Genomic DNA, 18,632 nt, shown 5'->3' with positions numbered 1-18,632 from the left:
TCTCAGCTCCCAGAGTGTTTTCTTGATAGGAAACTTTTAAATTAGAAAGGGTTACTGAATAATAGATGGAGTGCAAACTGCCTTAAATAAAGTTCCTTACCTAATTTAAAGGCCTCCTTGTCAGATTGAATCTAGTCAAGTTGCCTCAAGCCATATGTATTAAGCAGTTGTTCCTGCAGTCCAGAGGAGACCTGCCTCTGCCCTTAGAAATTCAGAAACCAGTGCTCATTTTTCCTTCTGTCATTGTGGCAGAACGAAAAGGCAACAATTACTTGTATCAAGCTAATAACATTCAGAAGATAAGAAAACATGCACTATTAGATGGAGCCCACTGTGCTAAGGAAAAAAAAAAAAGCTACTTCAATGTATTCAGTTATTAGAATTAAAAATGGCAGTATGAAAGAAACATAAAAAGAAGCCAGGAAGCCATTAAGGAAGTAAGGCTTATGCATGTCCTCACCTGAAAGAAAAGATGAACTTCAAAATATAGGTCACTGCCAAACCACAAGCATCCTCGAGCACTAGCTGCAACTCTGCCATTTGAACAGAAACGAACTTTTTTTCTTTTACTTAGGAATGGACTTTTTGCTTAGTGATAGCCCTTAGCAACCAATCATGTACAGGTAAGAATAGCTTCAGTTTTTCAGAATCAATCATATTACTTGACAATTTTTATAGCTTTATTGTAAATTCCCCCTTTGCCTTTAAAAGTCCTCTTCTTTTCTCCCCACTTCAGAACACATTTTCAATTCCTGCTCGAATCTGTGTCACTAGAATTGCAATTCTCAGACCCCAGATAAAAGCCTTTGGTTTGCCCTTCAGTCTTGCTGCATTTCTCATTTGATATTACGTGGTGTCAGAAGTGGGATCCAAAGCAGCTGACCTTCACCTCCACCTCTGCTGCTGTTGTGGATTCAAGTAAGGTGCCTACAAGAGTTCACTGCACTCTGTTGTCTCCTGTGTTTTGGGTTACAGTAGTAGTCCTCTTGTTCCTGAACCTCCCAACTCAGTCAAGGTTCAGGCTCTGTTTTGGTGTCCTGTGTTGCCAGCCTTTACTAACAGAAGATTTTCTGTTGTGTCTCTGGTAAGTACACACTCTTTGTTAAAATGGATAGTTCACTGTCTAAAGAGGAGGCTACTAATCAGTCCCCTCTGGAATTCCTGCTGGCTTTATGTATAAAAACTATGGACCTTTGTCCTACAAATGTTTGTCATGCTGAATGATGATTACTCAGGATAACTTACAATTGAACTGGCTCACTTGGGGCTCTTTTGAAATTCCTAAATTGGTCTATCTGTGCAGCCGATTGAAAGAGGTTGTAAGACAAAACAGCCTGAGTGGGAAGCCTATTTTCATTGGCATTTCAAGGGCTCTAAATGCATAAATACTTCCAAAAGTGCTTCCCTCCAGAATACTAACTTGAAATTAACCAAGGCTAATTCTGAGCTGTTTCAGAGACTTACTAAATTGGAGGAGTCTTTCAAAGGCTCCTCTGATATCTCTGCTCATATTCCATTTGCTCCTCCTCCTGCTTGCTCACCACCTCTCTATCCTTCACTAGCTGAACTTCCTTACTCTAATGACTCAGATCCTGAGCCACCAGCCTTTGCCACTCCCTTTATGGTTAAACCTAATATAAGTGGTTCAGGGATCCCCCTCCATGATCTCTACTCTTTGGACAAAAATGGAACGCTGGGCTATTACTAAAGAGTTCCCAGATCCTAAATATAATCCTGTAAGTTTTGCAAAGGAATTTAATCTAGTGGTCCATGCTGAAGATTCAGGTCTTCTGAAGGAAGAGCTAAAGAATGCATAAACAGAGTAAATTAGAAAAATCCTTTCGAGAATTTCAGTAAGTGGAGAGCAATTGACCAATTGAATATTCTCAAACTAGCAAAAAAAAAAAAATGCTTTATAGTGATTCCTAAACTTTTTCCTAAAATTATTGATTGGGAAAAGACCCAACACTGCACTCAAAACCTGAGGAAGTTATGATTAATCACCTTGAAAGAATCTAAAACAAATATTGTCTAGATTCAATTAATTATGAAATGCTCTCCCATTTATTTATCTATCTATCTATTTAATTTTTTAACATTTACTTATTTTTGAGAGACAGAGAAAGACAGAGCATGAGCAGGGGAGGGGCAGAGAGAGAGGGAGACACAGAATCCGAAGCAGGCTCCAGGCTCTGAGCTGTCAGCACAGAGCCCGATGCGGGGCTCGAACCCACAGGCCACAAGATCATGACCTGAGCCGAAGTCAGTGGCTTAACCGACTGAGCCACCCAGGCGCCCCAATGCTCACCCTGTTTGACTCAACCTTCCTGAACAGGTTAAATGAAGAACTAAGCACATTTGTGTAACCTAAGCAACTAAACTGGGCCATTATGGATGTTTATAACCTAGTCAACTTGCCTGAACTAGCCAAAGGATCCAAAGAAAAAATTAAAAAGTCATTCAAATTTAAGTATCCATATTCAAGCTACCCAATAATGAGCTTACAAATGCAATATTTAACAACCAAATCTATCTTCCAAAATCCACCAGTCAAGCCATCCATCCTTAAAGGGGTTTGCCACTACTGTAAAAAGCCCAGAAACCAAGAAAAGTTTTGTTTACAAGTGAAAGTCTCCTATAAGACCAATAGCCTCAGAAACTATGATTTCTCCCAGGAATTCCAACCTAAATACCCCCAACAGTAGAGATGCCCTGAGGATTGAAAGAGGATTTTTCCCTATTATTTTGACTACCTGGGGAAAACAGACTTACCCATTGGGAATGAGGTAACTAAGGCTCTAACAGACACTAAAGCCACATACTCAGTCCTCATCTCCACCAGCCTCACCTTTCCCCTTTCTTGGAGTACTAAAACTACACAAATGGTGGGTGTTTCTAGTCAACCCATGACCATTTCAAAATTCCTTTTCTTTCAACACAAGCCCAATGAAGGAACTCATCAATTCCTTTTAGTTCCCTCTGCCTCTATTCACCTCCTAGGACAAGATACCCCTGAGGCATACAAAGCTCACATTTTTTTTTTTTTTCTCAAAAGACAGCTTTTACATCTTCAATTGACAATCCTCAAGAAGACTTGTCCATAGCTATCACAGTCTTCTCAGGCACTATAATTGAACCAAATCCCTTCCTAGATTCCATTCCACCTGAAATATGGTCTAAAATCAAAACAGAGGGGGCACGTGGGTGGCTCAGTCAGTTAAGTGGATGGCTCCTGATCTTAGCTCAGGTTGTCTCAGGGTTATGAGTTCAGACCCTGCATTGGGCTCCATGCTGGGTGTGAAGCCTACTTAAAAATAGATAGATAGATAGATAGATAGATAGATAGATAGATAGATAAAATGCAACTGACATTGGGTACATTCATTATATACTACCAATACAAATATAAATTGAGGAAAATAAGCCCTTGCTTAATATTCACCAATACCCTTTAAATGCAGACGCTACTCAAGGAATTGAGCCCATTTTGAGGAATACATTAAGCAAGGTCTCACAGTTCCTCATACAAGTTCTTGAAATACTCCTATCTTGTCCAAAAACCTCTTGGAAGGGAATGGAGGTTTGTCCAAGATCTGAAAGCAATAAACAACACAGTTATACCTCAGCACCCAGTCGTGTCTAATCCTCACAACTTCCTTTAAGTCATATGACCAGAAAGTAAATTCTTTGGAGTCACGTATCTGTGTAGTGCCTTTTTCAGTATTCCTATCAATTCTAGAAGGTAGTTCCTATTTGCTTTCACTTGGGAAGGACAAGTACACTTGGACAGTAATGTCTCATGGATACACTGAGAGTCCAACCTATTTTTCTACAATCTTTACCATCAATAAAGAGTTTCGATATCAGTCCTCCCTTCTATAATATGTAGATGACTCCCGTGTTCAACTTCTGGAGAGGCATTTCTCAAAAACAAATTCCATCTCCTTCAAGAACTAGTAAAAAGGAGACACAAAGTATCTAAAGAAAAACTTCAATCCTATAAATCCCAAGTTAAATATCTGGGACATTTGATCACTGACCATGGCCTTCTCTGGATCCCAAAAGATTTCAAGGTATCTTGTGCCTTCCTGCCCCTAAAACCAAAAGACAATTCAGAGGGTTTTTAGGGTTGGCAGGATGTTGTAGAAATTATATCCTAAATCTCTCTACCATGGCTTAGCCCTTCTATTCCCTTCTTACACTGACCAAACAGAGACCTTTACATGGGCAGAAGGATCTCAGGAAGCCTTTAATAAGATAAAGCACAGAGCCTATATAACCTTCCTGCCCAGAGGCACCCTATTGATTACCTTTTTCCCGTTTGTTCATGAAAGAGAGAGAAATATAACTGTTGACTCTTAATTGATTTACAGGAACCCCTCTTGAAAATATTGAATTAATTTGGTTTGCTGATGGATCTTACCTAAAAGAATAAACAAGTCAATATCAGGCTGGTTACAAAATTGTATCCTTAAATGGAACAACTGAAGCTGACTCAATGCCCCAAGCAACTTCTACCCAACAGGCAGAACTTCATGCATTACGTCAAGCTTGCATCTTATCCAAAAATAAAACTGCCAATATTTATACTGACAGCCAATATGCCTTTGGTGTTGTCCATGACGTTGTATTATTTTGAAAACAAAAGGTTTTCTGACCTCCTCTGGACAGAAGATTAAAAAAAAAAAAAAAAAAAAGAGCGCTTATGTTTTAAACCTTTTAGGAGCCAATTACCTAAATCTCTACCTTACAAAAACCAAAAACTCCAACACACTCTATGACAAACAAGAGAAAAGCATTTGGCTGATGCATCTGCCAGGAGAGCAGCCCTAAATTTAGCCCCTAAGATAATCAAGGCATCCTTAACCTTGGCTGAGTCCTTTATCAATATGAAGAACCAATTTCTAACAGCATATTTGGCTGCACAACAAAGTAAGAAAAAATGTGTTGAACAAGAATGCAAATTTAAACCAAAAAGAAATTTATGGGTAAGTCCAAGTGGATGGCCAGTCTTCCCTGATTGTCTACAGAGAAACAAGTATTAACAATAAATGTATATCATGACTTTTAACGATTGGAACACTGACAAAATGATCTTATGGGGAAATCAGTACTACTGGAAGCTATCTCTCAAAGTCGGTTCCCAAGTATACCAGAAAAAACAAATTTGTTCAAAATAAACCCCTAAAAACCCATTCATACCTCTATGGAATATTTTCCCTATCTTAGGTCCCTTTGTTGTGTGGCAAATGGATTTCATCCAGTTGCAGCCTTCTTAGGGATACAAATTTGTATTGGTAATGATCCGTATGCTTTCTCACTGGGTAGAAGCATTTCCATACCACAGAGCCACAGCCTCATCAGTGAGCAAAATACTATTGGGAAAAAAATATTCTCATTTGTAGAATTCCCTCAGAACTCCCTAATGACAGAGGTTTCCATTTCACTGGTCAGGTAATTCAATCTGTAAAATCTGGCACATCCTACATTTTCATTGTGTTTACCATCCCCAGTACTCAGGACTGGTGGAATGCACCAACAGGATTATCAAAAATCAATTGGCAAAACCCATAGAATCCTTTAAAATGCTTAGGCCCAGAGCTCTGCCCTTGGTGTCGCTCAACAGGAAAAAGCAGGTTGTCACCCTTTGAACTAATCACTGGCAGACCTATGAGGCTAGATGGAAGGAATATATGAACCAGCTTTCCGAAAAGGAGACCTTTTAATCTACTGCAAGGAACTCATAAACGCCCTCAAAACTAACTTATACCTCATAGAGCAACCTTTTCACAGCATGCTCCCAGAAGACAAAGACATACATTACCATGACCTGTAACCTGGTGATGATGTTTATTGGAAACGTCATCTCCAGGAAGATACCTCACAGCCAAAGGACCATACCAAGCATTATTAACCAATCTCTGTGCTGCTAAACTCAAGGGTACTGATGCATAGATTCATTTTAAAAGTGCATCAGCTCCTGAATGGTCATCTGAAGCCACTGGGGACCTTAAATTTAAAGGCTCCAGACAGCCCAGGACCATCTTGAAGACTACTCAGCCAGCATTAGAAGCATATGACACCTGATATAGACTGCTTCCCAAGAATCTGGACCAGGCCTGTATATTAAACCCTTTAGCCAATAAACATTCATGAAATATTTGGTATCCTACTCCTTGTCACAGCAGTAACTATACTCCACTTGATTCTTCTTTTTCCTCCTGGTTTCAATTGTTTAACTCTGTTTAAAGGGTTCTGATTTTACTATACCCAAGGATGATTCCCCTGATCCTATTCATTCTGTCCTTAGTCCACAGGGAAACTTGGCATAAAAATACCCTTATTTGGTTATCCCAGTCTATGGCCAAAATAGGAGACTTATCTAATTGTTGGACATATCATCATAAGCCCCTTACCAACTCTATGGTAACTTTGTTATACCTGTCAATAATTTTTCATCCCTTCTGAATTGCACCACAAATCAAACAACCCCTTCAAGCTCCACTTACTGTGTCAAGATAGTTTTGCTGCCAGGCAAAACATACCCCATGATTTTGGGTCCCCCTGTCTAATGGAGTACCAATGATATCCATGAGCCCTCCTTTATCAATGGCTTGAATCAAAAATAGATATCCTTCTGTATATCGTGCCCTGACCCTCTATGTAACACCTTCTAACAACTAGAAATGAGATCTATAGGCTGGGCAAACAAGCCACTCAATTCCTGAAAAAATAATTACACTAAACAACATACAGATCTCTCGTTTGATCATAAACCCTCTTCCATACTGGTAAACAAATCTATAAATAACCATACACTAGCAGGTGTACTTTGTGTACCCTCAGGACACATTTGTCTGTGCATATAAAAATAAACCACAGACATTCAATTGTTTAGACAGACTCCTCGGAAAATGTCTCCTGGGTTATATAATAACTCCATTCACAATTCTTAAATTAATAACTCAAGGTTCCCAGAAACCAGGAAGACAAAAGAGAGTCCTTGATATAATTAAAGGTTAACCTGATGAAAATCCCTCTGAATGAGGACAACAGGTGTGGCCACTCCCAAAACCGTCAACCTAGTTTGGGGGTCAACTCTTTAGAAACAGCCTAGTTTGGGAAAATTTTTAGTTCCTGGCCTCGGATAGTACCTGCATGGAACAAATACATGATATGAAACCTATCCCAAACTATAAACAGAATGGCCAGATCAACTTCCAGAGCCATTAGAGCTCAAAAGAAATCTTCAGATTTTCCCTCCTGTGTGGTCCTTGACAACAACATAGCTTTAGACTACCTGTTGGATGCCCAAGGAGGGATGTGTGCTATCACAAATACTTCCTGTTGCACTTGGGTTAATGCATCCAGCCAGGTGGAATGGGAAACAACTAAGCTTTTCAAACCCACCAAACCCCTAAAAGGAACTCCCTCCCCTGGAATAACAAGATTGTTTAACCTTAGATTTCCATATTTATTCAGCTGGCTTCCAACTGGGATGGGGACCATCCTAAGAATGGGGCCACAAATAATATTACTCATTGTTTTATTAATCTCGTTGTCTTAATGCAACTATTAACTCTGCATTTCTCAGTGTTGTACAACTCAGGAAACCAAAATCATTGCTCAAAGGCTTCAAATGATACGCCAAGCCTACTCATGTGGACTTCCTCATGCTCCCATCATAAATTTGATAAAGTGCTCAAGTGAAGACAGTGCCTAAGCTTTGTTTCCTGAAAACCTCCCTGTTGCATAATTGTGGTCACAAGCTCTCCTCAAACAGACCAAACACCCTGCCTCTAGTTTCCCTCCTCTGTGGGATGTGACTTTCTAAAAACTAGCCTTCCTAGTGCAGAGGACACCTATACCAATGTTGGATGACCTATTAGTTGAGGAAAGATTTTGATCAAAGGGGGAGAAATGTGAAAGAAGCATCAAAATGGAGTCAGTCTTGCCAGGAGAGCTATTTAAAATGGAGCTGGGAGGCCATTAAGGACATTTATGCATGTTCCCACCTGAAAGAAAAGATGAACTTCAAGATATAGGTCACTGCCAAACCACAAGCATCCTGGAGCACCAGCTGCAACTCTGCCATTTCAAGAGAAATGAACTTTTTTCTTTTACTTAGAAATGGACTTTTTGCTTCATGATAGCCCTTAGCAACCAATCATGGCCAGATAAGAACAGCTTCAACCTGTCAGCACCAATCATAATACTTGACAAACAATTTATGTGGCTTTAGTGGAAATCCCCTCTTGCGTTTAAAAGCCCTCCTCTTTTCTCCCAACTTTGGAACACATTTTCAATTCCTGCTCAAATCTGTGTCTCTTGAATTATAATTCTCAGACCCCAAATAAAAACTTTTGGTTTGCCCTTCAGTCTTGCTGTATTTCTCAATCGACAAAAGTACGATGCCAAGCATCAGAGTAATTCTCCCTTACTGATTTCTCAACAATATCTCTAAATTTCATTTGTAAAAATTAATTTATTTCAGAATTGAAGGAAGAAGTGTGGTAAGCAACACAGTAATCCTGCCCTTCTGACTTTCCAACAATTTCTCTAAATTTCTTTTATAAAAATTAATTTACTTCGGAATAGAAGGGGCAGTTTGAATGCCAAGCAGTATAGTTATTCTCTCCAACTTCCCCCTAACTTTCCTGCATTTCTTTTTTACAAAATGATTTCAATTAACTGAACAATTTATTTTGTAATTTTAAAGAAAAAGAATACACTCAAAAATACAGATGATAGAATATCTTTTTATACTGCTCAAGCAACTCTCTCTGATATTAAATCAAGAACTATTATTTTGGTCTTTTGATCTCATTATTCTCTAGAGGAAAGGCTTTAGGTTAAGAAAGAAAGTTATTGCTATTCTGAGCTCCTCCAAGGGTCAGTCACCTTGGCAACTTCAAACTATGTATCTAAACCTCTACTTCTTCCTGGAGCACAGATGAGATTTCCCAATTCCCCAACTCTGTAGAGGAGGAAGCTAGCATTCCTTAAGGCCACTTGTGCCCTCTGAGACCTGCACATATGATTTTCCACTGTTAAGGCTGATAACACTTCATTCTATTCCCTAGCCACAGAAACATGTCCCAAGATTCGCCTATGGGTTGCTTCTAAAAGTTGAACACAACAAATAACACCTCATCAAGTTATATACTTGAAATATGTGCAGTTTACTGTATGTCACTTATAACTCAAAAAAGTTATTTTAAAAAAATGAGGATCCTTGACAACAAGACCACCCTAACTCTGCTCAAAGTAAGCCAAAGGAATAATCCCAAGCAGGTGAAAATTCATCCAGAAAGTATTCGGGGGTCTTCTGTATATTAAAGATAAATAATTAGTAGAGGCTTCAAAATCTAACCCACAGAATATGGCTACTATTATTTGGTCTGGAAAAATGCTAGACACAACCAAACCCTCACCTAGCCTCATTGAAAAAAAAAGATCTCACTAAGGTAACACAACAAACCTTTCAGCTTTGAGAAACAGAACTTCCTAAAATAACACTAAGATAAATCAATGATGAAATATATGAAATGTATGCCTAGGTTGTATAAATGAGCAACTAACAACCAATAGTTATTGAGTGTCTACTATGGGCAGATGCTGTACAAGGACCTCAGGAGACCAAGGTAAACCAGAATGAAGACAAGGTGCTGCTGTCAGGAGCTCACTTTCTACTGGAAGCAGGCAGAGTTAGGAGACAGTAACCACATGAACAAATAAATTATTAAAGGAATAATAACTGTGGTGATAATAATCACAGCTACCACTTATACAGCTCTTAATAGGTGCTAAGGCACTGCTTGGAAGTATCATTGGAATGAAACCACCCTAGGAAGTGGTTCTATTTTACAAATTAAAGAAAAGGCCCAAAGTCACTTAGTTAGGGGTAGAGTGAAAACTTGATTCCAGTCATCTGGATTCAGGGCACAAGTTTTTCTCCACAATCATACCACCAAATGTGTGAGGTAAAGCAAGCAGATGAAAAGGAACTACTGTAGACAAGGTAGTGAGGAAAAGTTTGTCAGAAGAAGTGACATTTGATCAGAGATCTAAAAAACAAGAAACATAGCCCTTAATTCTGATAGTGACTTAAGAGTAAAAATAGTTGTCTATTGGGCATACCTACTTCATGCCATCTGCGCAAAAGGAATGCTTATTTTTATATTATATCTATGGCAGAGGCACAGGTTGCTAAATAATTAAATATTTTGGTTGCTGTTAAAAAAAACTGGACAAGTGATATTCAAATGAATGACTAAGAACCAACATAAAATGATAAACTTAATAAAATTTATAGTTCACCAGAGTCTACAATACACAATGGTTGAAAAACATCCCAAATCCCACATTTAGCAGTTACTTCATTCAAACTTTTTTGCTTGCTAAGAATCATGCCACACTTGTTCAAATGACTGCTAAACTTGAATGAGTCAGCTCTGAATTAAAGACATTGTTAAAGTCTTCCATCCTATCTCACAGAAGACTGGTATTTTTTAACAAATAAAGAAAAAAGCTACTGGTTTCTTTTTTTAAGCTGCATTCAGTCCTTGACAAATATACCCTTTATACATATTCTGGCATGGTGTCTTCAAGAATTCCCCAGATTTCCCTAAGAGACCCCTACCCCTCACGACTTTCCAGCTTGCTCAAGTCTAGGCAGATCCTATTTAAGCAGAATAGAATCCACAACCTCTGACTCAACCCCAATCTTAGGAGCTTAAACAAAGGCTCCAAGTGATAAATTCAAGGCCCTTTATAGAGCCATTTTTTGCCCTACTCATTCCCCTCAACCAGAGGCTCCTTCTCTGTTCAAAACTTGAAGAATTTTGTACTTTAATAAGGGGCCATTTGCTTGCATGTTGCTATACCATTTTATCACCTTATTCTAATACAGATACAGACTGTAGTACACAGTTATGGGATGTGGAGGGAGAAGAGAAAGGACAACTGAAGACAAAAAGGGAAGGCAACCTATTCGAGCAGCATTTCTATTTCTGTCTCAATCCTCCCACTCAATTCTCTTTACCGACCTCTAATGCTCAGCTCCTTTCAATTTACCCTACCCTCTAATTCCACAGCTGAACCTCTGACCCCATGGTTCTACTCCAGGTCCACAATCCTATCCTCAGGCCCATCCTGTTTAGAGTTTCTGCCTCAACCAAGTTCCTTGAACATTTCCATTATCAAAGCCAACCAGCTAGGAGTTGAGGGGGAGTTCCAGCTTTTGCTGAGATCAAACATGTCACTCCGGGACTCAGAATTCAATTGTGAACTCATTTCTCTCATTATATGTGGTGGTGAGATTCTTTTATTTGATCATACTATACTCTGGCATATTCTGGATTACAGACTAATCTGAGCTCCAAACCACTAAGCATAAAACACAGCATGCCAGACCCTTCAAAATATGTTATACATGTGATCCTCCCAGAACTTCTTGGGGGGTAACAGTTTTTGGAGCACTGTGGAAAAAGCAAAATCACTTAACAACCATGGAGACTTAAATGTATATTTATAAGAGATAAGAAAATTATTTACAAATGGATTTTTATAACACAGCCTGTTTTTATACTGGGGACAGTCTGGACCCTGAAGTGGTTTACAGAGCAAGAGAAAGGCCATTATTCAGGAAAAAGGCTCTGTTTTTGATTCCTTATAACTGGCTTTACCCCATCTAAGATTGTCTTGTAAGACAGTCTATACTTTATTTAAATAGTTGAATTTTGGTAAGTTCCTATTGAAATCTGCCTCCTCTCAATTCCCCTAAAGGCTAAACCAGGTGTTACTAATCCCCAGGTGCTCTGCTCCTACCAGAGACTTCAATCTGATGGCCTGACATCAAAGAAATGTTCATAGTCTCTTAGAGATAGATGATTTGTTTACCGTGTCTCAAATGGCAAAATTCTGGTTCAAATGAGAAAAATACTCATTTGAAAGAAAGGAGGCAGAAGAATGAAGAAACCTTCCACTGGGTAGATGTTTATCTTTCCAACTTAAGTTAGAATAAATAATTCTAATGACCCGAGTGACTCACAGTGACTCTGGATTTGCCGGGGGTGGATCTTTTACGCCTATCTGCACAATTCTACACCTGCTCAGTAACAAAAGTATAGCAATCCTTTTTCATGCATCACAAACCAAGTATTGGCATGTAATATTGATAATACCTAACAAGTAAAGACAGGCTTTCATTACTAATCTTGTGCTTACCCATGCTTTTCAGTGTAACTATTCAAATGCTTGGAAATGCTTATAATTTTCCATGACCCACAGCTAGAATATATATAAATAATGTACAGAAAGGATTGCCTGAGATGTAAGAATTTTTTTCCTGTTGTTTACTTTCAAAGGAGTAAAAAATATTTCAATAAATAGGAACATTTGAAGGGTATGGATAAAATTCAAGGCTCATACATGGTTTGAATTATTTTTCCATGGGTATACAGTAGTCAAACTGATTTTTAATGAAATCTTTGGCAATCTTACTGTCTATGGGAAAAATTGAGTGCTAACTACAATGACACAATTTGTCATTTTAGTTTTCAAAATCATGCCAAAACAAATGCCTCAGATAAAAAGATGAGAAAATAAGTGCTGGTGGTTTTTCCTTCTCATATGCTTCAGATACATGCTTTGATATCTTAAGCAACAGAATTACTTTCAGTTCCCCCAAACAATCGGTGTTCTCTCTTACTTTTTGGCTGTTGCACATTCCAGTCTTCTGCATGGATGTTCTTCCTGTCATAAAAATGTTCTTCTTCCATTCCTCTTGGTTAACCCTTATTTATCCATCACACAGATATGCGCTAAGAACTCCCATCTTCCAGAATCCTTCTGTGACCTCAGCTAACCCTTTATGGTTGTTTGGGCTGTGTCTCATTCTTTAAAAATGCCTTCAATTTTCAGCAGGAAATTCTTATAAATAAAGGACATGAATGCTTATGATACATGATGTAGGCCTCTTGTAAACTGTCACAACCTATTTCATTTTTAATTTGTGCTATTCTTTAAAATAATAGAACCGTGTTACTTTATAGATACTGTCTATAAAGATTTCACTGAGTCAGGCTGGCCGTAACCTTTCTGGGTAAAGCTGATTAAAAAGGGAGAAGGGACTAAGGTGTTGCTGGGATGACATGGGGGAAGATTCATTCACTTACTTCATGTTTATTAGAGGCCTACTCTGCAAATCACCATTCTGGTTCTGATGACGTGGCAGATAAGGAAAGAAATAGGTACACAGATACACTCACTTGCCACCTCACTCAGAACGTTATCAACCAAAGCTGGCAAACAGAATAGAACACCTGCAAACAATATAGGTACTGACAGGAAGCATACAGTAACATTTAACAAGACACAGGAATGCTTTTGGCAGGGGGATAAGGTAAAGAGTTTCAAACATTTCACAGTCTTCAGTAACTGTAGGTGGATGGAGGAATTCTTCCTAATCCATCCAGTGATCTGGAACAGGGCATTCCTGATGTTTTGTGTTGTGAAGACGATGATTTCTTCTCCTTCCCCATTTCCTCCTTCTCCTTCTAGGGTTTTGTCTTTCTTTTTTTACCCCAGTTTTACTGTGATATAATTGACATATAATACTATATTCCTTTAAGGTGCACAACCTAAGAATTTGCTGTGTGTACATATTGCAAAATGACTGTTAAGGACTTCGTAATACCCAAATTGCATAATTAAGATTTGTTTACTAAGCTGAATACTAACATGTTTGAATTTTCTACAGATTAACTTACCTCAACATATGAAATTGGAAATATTCCTATTTTGTCTGCCAGCATTCCTTCAGCCCAGTTTTCATCCACTCTGCGGATCACAGTCAGAACATCATCCTGAAGAAAGAGCAAACATTAGTCTCTTTGATCCCATTAAGTTCATCACTTAATTTCCCTTTTCAATAAAGGGGCTCAAGTTTCAAGAGTAAATGAATCTAAATGCCATGACCTATCTTTAGTACATGAATCCAATGTTGCCACAAACTAAGTGGCCACTACAACCTGTTGGTTCTTTCAGACCGTTGTAAAACTATAAACTCCTTCTATACAGGGGTTGGCTGCTCATTATGTTAAGATCCACAAATTACAACCTTAAATGCTACTCACCCCAGCCTCTTGAACTTCCGTTTTAGACTGGCTTTCAGGCTCTTCTCACATTCTCTCTGATAATACACCAAATACCCACCTTTAAATGCATATCCTACTGCTTTTCTTTAAAAAAAACACTATTGTGTTTATCTACTTAAAATTTTAAAGGATTTTATCAATTCAGTGGATATACGCCTGTGTGCTTTCAGCAAAGAAATTTATGTATAAAATAAGAAAGTAATGATGTTTCATTTTGTTATTCATAATTCAGTAAGCTAAAATCCCTGAGTGGCACACATACCGTGTAAAGTGGCTTAGAATTAAATTTAGGCTATAAATATGAAAATGATACCACACAGACTATCAAACAAAATTATCTTTCATATAAGAATGGTCTAGTTTTAGGGGCGCCTGGGTGGCTCAGCCGGTTGAGCATCCTACTTCAGCTCAGGTCATGATCTCACAGTGTGTGAGTTCGAGCCCCGCGTCGGGCTCTGTGCCAACAGCTCCAAGCCTGGAGCCTGGAGCCTGGAGCCGGCTTGGCATTCTGTGTCTCCCTCTCTCTCTGCCCCTCCCCCACTCATGCTTCCTCTGTCTCTCTCTCTCTCTCTCTCTCTCTCTCTCTCTCTCTGTCAGAAATAAACATTAAAAAAAAAATTAAAAAAAAAAAAGAATGGTCCAGTTTTTTGTGACTTTAAGAAAACTGCTTCCAGGTATTTTTAAAAGCGCAGGTATTTTTAAAAACTATTTTATCTTTTTGTGAAAGGAAATATAAGCCATATTCCTGTGTATCTGGGTCCACAGAAAGAGTTGGCAAACAGAAAATCTCATTCTAAATTTACCTTTGCAAACGGAAGGCAATCTTTGTCTGCTTCCTTGTCTTTCACTTCAAAGTCATAAAGTGCTTTGCACTGAGGTGGGGGCTGAGGTAACGGCTTGATGATCTGCACAAAATTGGTGGGAAAAAAGCCATGGATCCCGTTGACTTCCCCATGGTACCAATTTTCATCCACTTGTCGCCGCAAAATGATGATGTCACCTTTGCTGAATTTAAGGTCTCCAGGCTCTTTCCCTTCGTAGTTGTATAATGCTTTGGCACAAGGTAACTGAGGTATACCCTTAGGGAAAGAGATGAGTTTTAATTAAAGAATGATCCAAAAGCATCTAAAAATTTAACTGTATTATTATTTTTAGTCAAGGTCAACTCAACACAGAGTGCAGGTCTCTGGAGTTTAGCAGGTGGGAAAATGAAACACTTCCTGGAGGAAGTGACACATAAGCCAAGTCTTCAAGGATACATAGGAGTTAGCCAGGCAAAGCTGGAGTAAAAGATAAAAGTAAGGCATTCTCACCAGAGGGCACAGCACCAGCAAAGACATGGAGCACACTGTGCAGAGGGACTGAGTTTTATAAAGAATGCAGGAATTATGGAATATAAAGTGTAGGAGAAGTAGACAGAAGCTAACTCATGGAAGATCTTGAATGACATGTTAAAGAGGTTCAATCGCTGTGTCCTTCAGGCAAAGACAAGCCCTCACAGGTTTGAAATACAGATGGCCATGGTAAGAAGCATGTGTCAGTCAGGCAGATGAGGCTGGCATGAGAGTGGAAAATGGACAGGAAGTGGGCAGGCGGACAGATAGCTATGTGCTAAGCACAAGCCTTAACTAGTTGAATTTTTTTCTTTTTTTACAGCTGAATCTTTCTAATGAATAGGAAGAAGCATTACTCACAGTACTGCCCTCTCCCTGTGCTCCTCCATCTCCCCGCTCCCCAAAAAAGTGGATCACAGTTTTATACTCTTGAGGCAACAGAACTTCGTAATACACTTTTTAAAAATTACTTTGGTTTCTGGTCAGAGAGTTAGAGTCTGGCTTGCTCCTAAGCCAAATTTCTTTTGTTAAATATTTTTGTTTGGCTTAAGAGGAATAGCCAATTCTTGGCTCTCAAAATGCTATTGGCAGTCATCTTGTGTTGGCTTGATCCATGTGATGTGTTTGGTTAATGAGAGCTGCTCTAGAGGCCAATATCCTGAGAAGACAGGAGCTGAGCCTTCCAGAAGTTCTGAAACCCTCATGTGCCCTCTGACTTTTGGACCCTGACCTAAGATCCTGCCTATGAAGGCATGACTTCTGTTATCTGACCGTGACCTAATCTCATAAACAATTCTGCTGTGCCCCTTGGTTTCTGCAGAAGGAAAATGCCCATCAGGAACTCTGGAGCCTCACAATCCTGTGAACTTTAGTCATATTCCCCTTCAGTGTCGAATGCTAAGGAAGGACTCTAATTTTTGTCTACTCTCACAGAGATGCCTCACTGCATTCTCTACTTTATTGTATATTTATTGAAGCCTGGTTATCAAAATATAACAATATTTCCCAAGGCAGGCTTGAGAAAATAATAGTAAATAAACATAGAAATGAATATTATTATGAAACACTGAAAGAGTGATGGAGTCAAAGACAGAGAACTGACAAGTCCTGTAATAAACCAACTCTTGGAACACAGCTGTATGGGACCATGATAAGGCAGTTTTACGTAAGGGTTGGAAACATAGACTCCAGAGCCAGAATGTCTACGTTTGAATCCCAGCTCGGCCACTTACTAGCTGTGTGCCTCAATTTCTTCATTTGGGTTGCTGCGAGGATTTGGTGAGTTAATGTATGTAAACCGCTACAAAAGACCCAGCAGTTAGTAACTGCTGTCGCACCCATGAACTATTATCATCATTGTCACTGCCCAGTATGAAAAGCCTTGTTCACCAGTGAAACACAGCACCTGAAAATGTATTTGTCTCTACGCAGCTGGATGCTATTCCTTTTTGGACGAATTCACATAGCAATTACATTTTTAATACATATTCACTGTATAGCAATGCAAAGAATGTTCCTCCAAGGAAGTGCTGGAATCTTGAAATGTGCGTTTCTGAAGCACACATTTGTTTTCTAAGTGGAATCCATTCATCTTCTGGTTGAACAGAAGAAATTACAAATTCACTGACATGCACGGTTTAATAGGGGATGGCATTTTAGATGTGGCTGTAGTTCATCTTGACAGGGCTAATGTAAGGCATTGGAAGCCTGCATGAATTAATTGAAAATCCTATTACAAACTCGGTGACAAATAACTCTATTCACCATTATGGCCTGTTCTCTCGATTTTTTCCCCACCTCAATTAGCTCTGTTTGGCCTACTCTGTCCAAATCCATGCCAGCCAAATCCATGCACCAAGATACAGATTTAGCACTCTTAGAAACCATTCTGAATTGCTTCTTGAAGAGATCTGTAAAATTCCCAAAAAAACCACAGTATGGTTCTTTTGTGATATGCTCACGTGGAAACTGAAGGAATTTATTTCTTCACAGATCACTTCCACACACCAGTGGCCCAATGGACTTATTAACTTTTCCACCAAAGCAAATCTATTAAGTACCCCTAAAATCATCACACATACTTAATACAATGAATGGTAAGGATAAAACTCATGATAACAGTGATATCCATTATGGTTAGCCTAGTTACATCCCTGTGACTGCAACCTAAAATTCATTAATTCACACTGTTTTGCTAAATCTTGACTGCTAAGGCTATTTCAGTGATCAATAACCACAGAAAAAAGAATCATAAAGCTTACGGCAATCTAATCCACAAGCAGATATTTGCGCATCTGGCTGTGTTTTTCTATGGTGTTCTTTTTCAATTAAATTCTAAGAGGCTAAAAAGCCAGTTTGTGTCAAGTTTCTCAAAAGAAGGTTTCCCACATTAAATAAAATGAATTCTACTCTGATTTCAAATCAAGCAAAGTTCAGTGATCTTTAAAAGACTTATTCCCACACAGACTGCAGATGATTAAGGATAAATGGTTACACGACTTGGAAGGGCAATAAAAGAATGAATTTTCCTTTTGCAACATCTGAAGGATAAAGTCAAAACAATTGGTTTGATAGCCTCAGACTACTCTTGTGGGTAAAATACGTCCGGGGCCCACGGAGGCACTGCCTTCTCATTCATCTCCTTTGAAAGGTCTGGGAGTCATGTCATCACCCAGGCCCTTTGCCCCCCGTGCCTTCGGCAGGCTTTCCAAACTGCTGCCTTTCTTCTGTATCCTCTCATCAGGCCAAGGCCCCCGAGGATCTGTAGAGCTTACATTTCACTTGGCTACACATGAAAGGGAGGCTTAAAAGGAGAGAAAGCCAGAGAGAAACGGACTCTGCAGTCTAACCTTGAGTTTGCAGCTGTCATTCATGCTGCCAGCTTTATCAAAAACCTTGGCAATTTAGACAGGTGAGCTATTATAACGATTCTTAATCTGGAATACATTTCAATAAACAGTGACTATTTTGGTCATATAGAAAGGAATAAATACGACAGTGGGCTAGTTTTACTCTTAAAGTAATTTTTGCTTCTACATTATGTATACAGATATTTTACATGACATTAAAATCCTTATGAGACCCACACACAAATATTTTTGATGAAATACTTTACACTCCATTTTTGTATCATCAAGTG

General features: G+C 38.9%; 1 protein-coding gene across 3 annotated transcripts in view; it reads right to left on the bottom strand.

Annotated features, from left to right (window-relative positions):
* SH3RF1 (SH3 domain containing ring finger 1) overlaps window positions 1–18,632 on the bottom strand; it is a 179,498-nt gene that overhangs the window by 50,682 nt on the left and 110,184 nt on the right. For all 3 annotated transcript variants that reach the window (XM_042983652.1, XM_042983651.1, XM_042983653.1), the window contains exons 3-4: window positions 14,963–15,238; window positions 13,773–13,868 (exon numbers count right to left, since the gene is read on the bottom strand). In XM_042983652.1, coding sequence (XP_042839586.1) covers window positions 13,773–13,868; window positions 14,963–15,238 — 372 coding nt within the window. The remainder of the gene's footprint in view (window positions 1–13,772; window positions 13,869–14,962; window positions 15,239–18,632) is intronic.

Source organism: Panthera tigris, chromosome B1 (genome assembly GCF_018350195.1).
Source record: "Panthera tigris isolate Pti1 chromosome B1, P.tigris_Pti1_mat1.1, whole genome shotgun sequence".
Lineage (NCBI taxonomy): Eukaryota > Metazoa > Chordata > Mammalia > Carnivora > Felidae > Panthera > Panthera tigris.
Note: the sequence above shows the minus strand (reverse complement) of the source record. Positions and strands in the feature narration are given on the sequence as shown.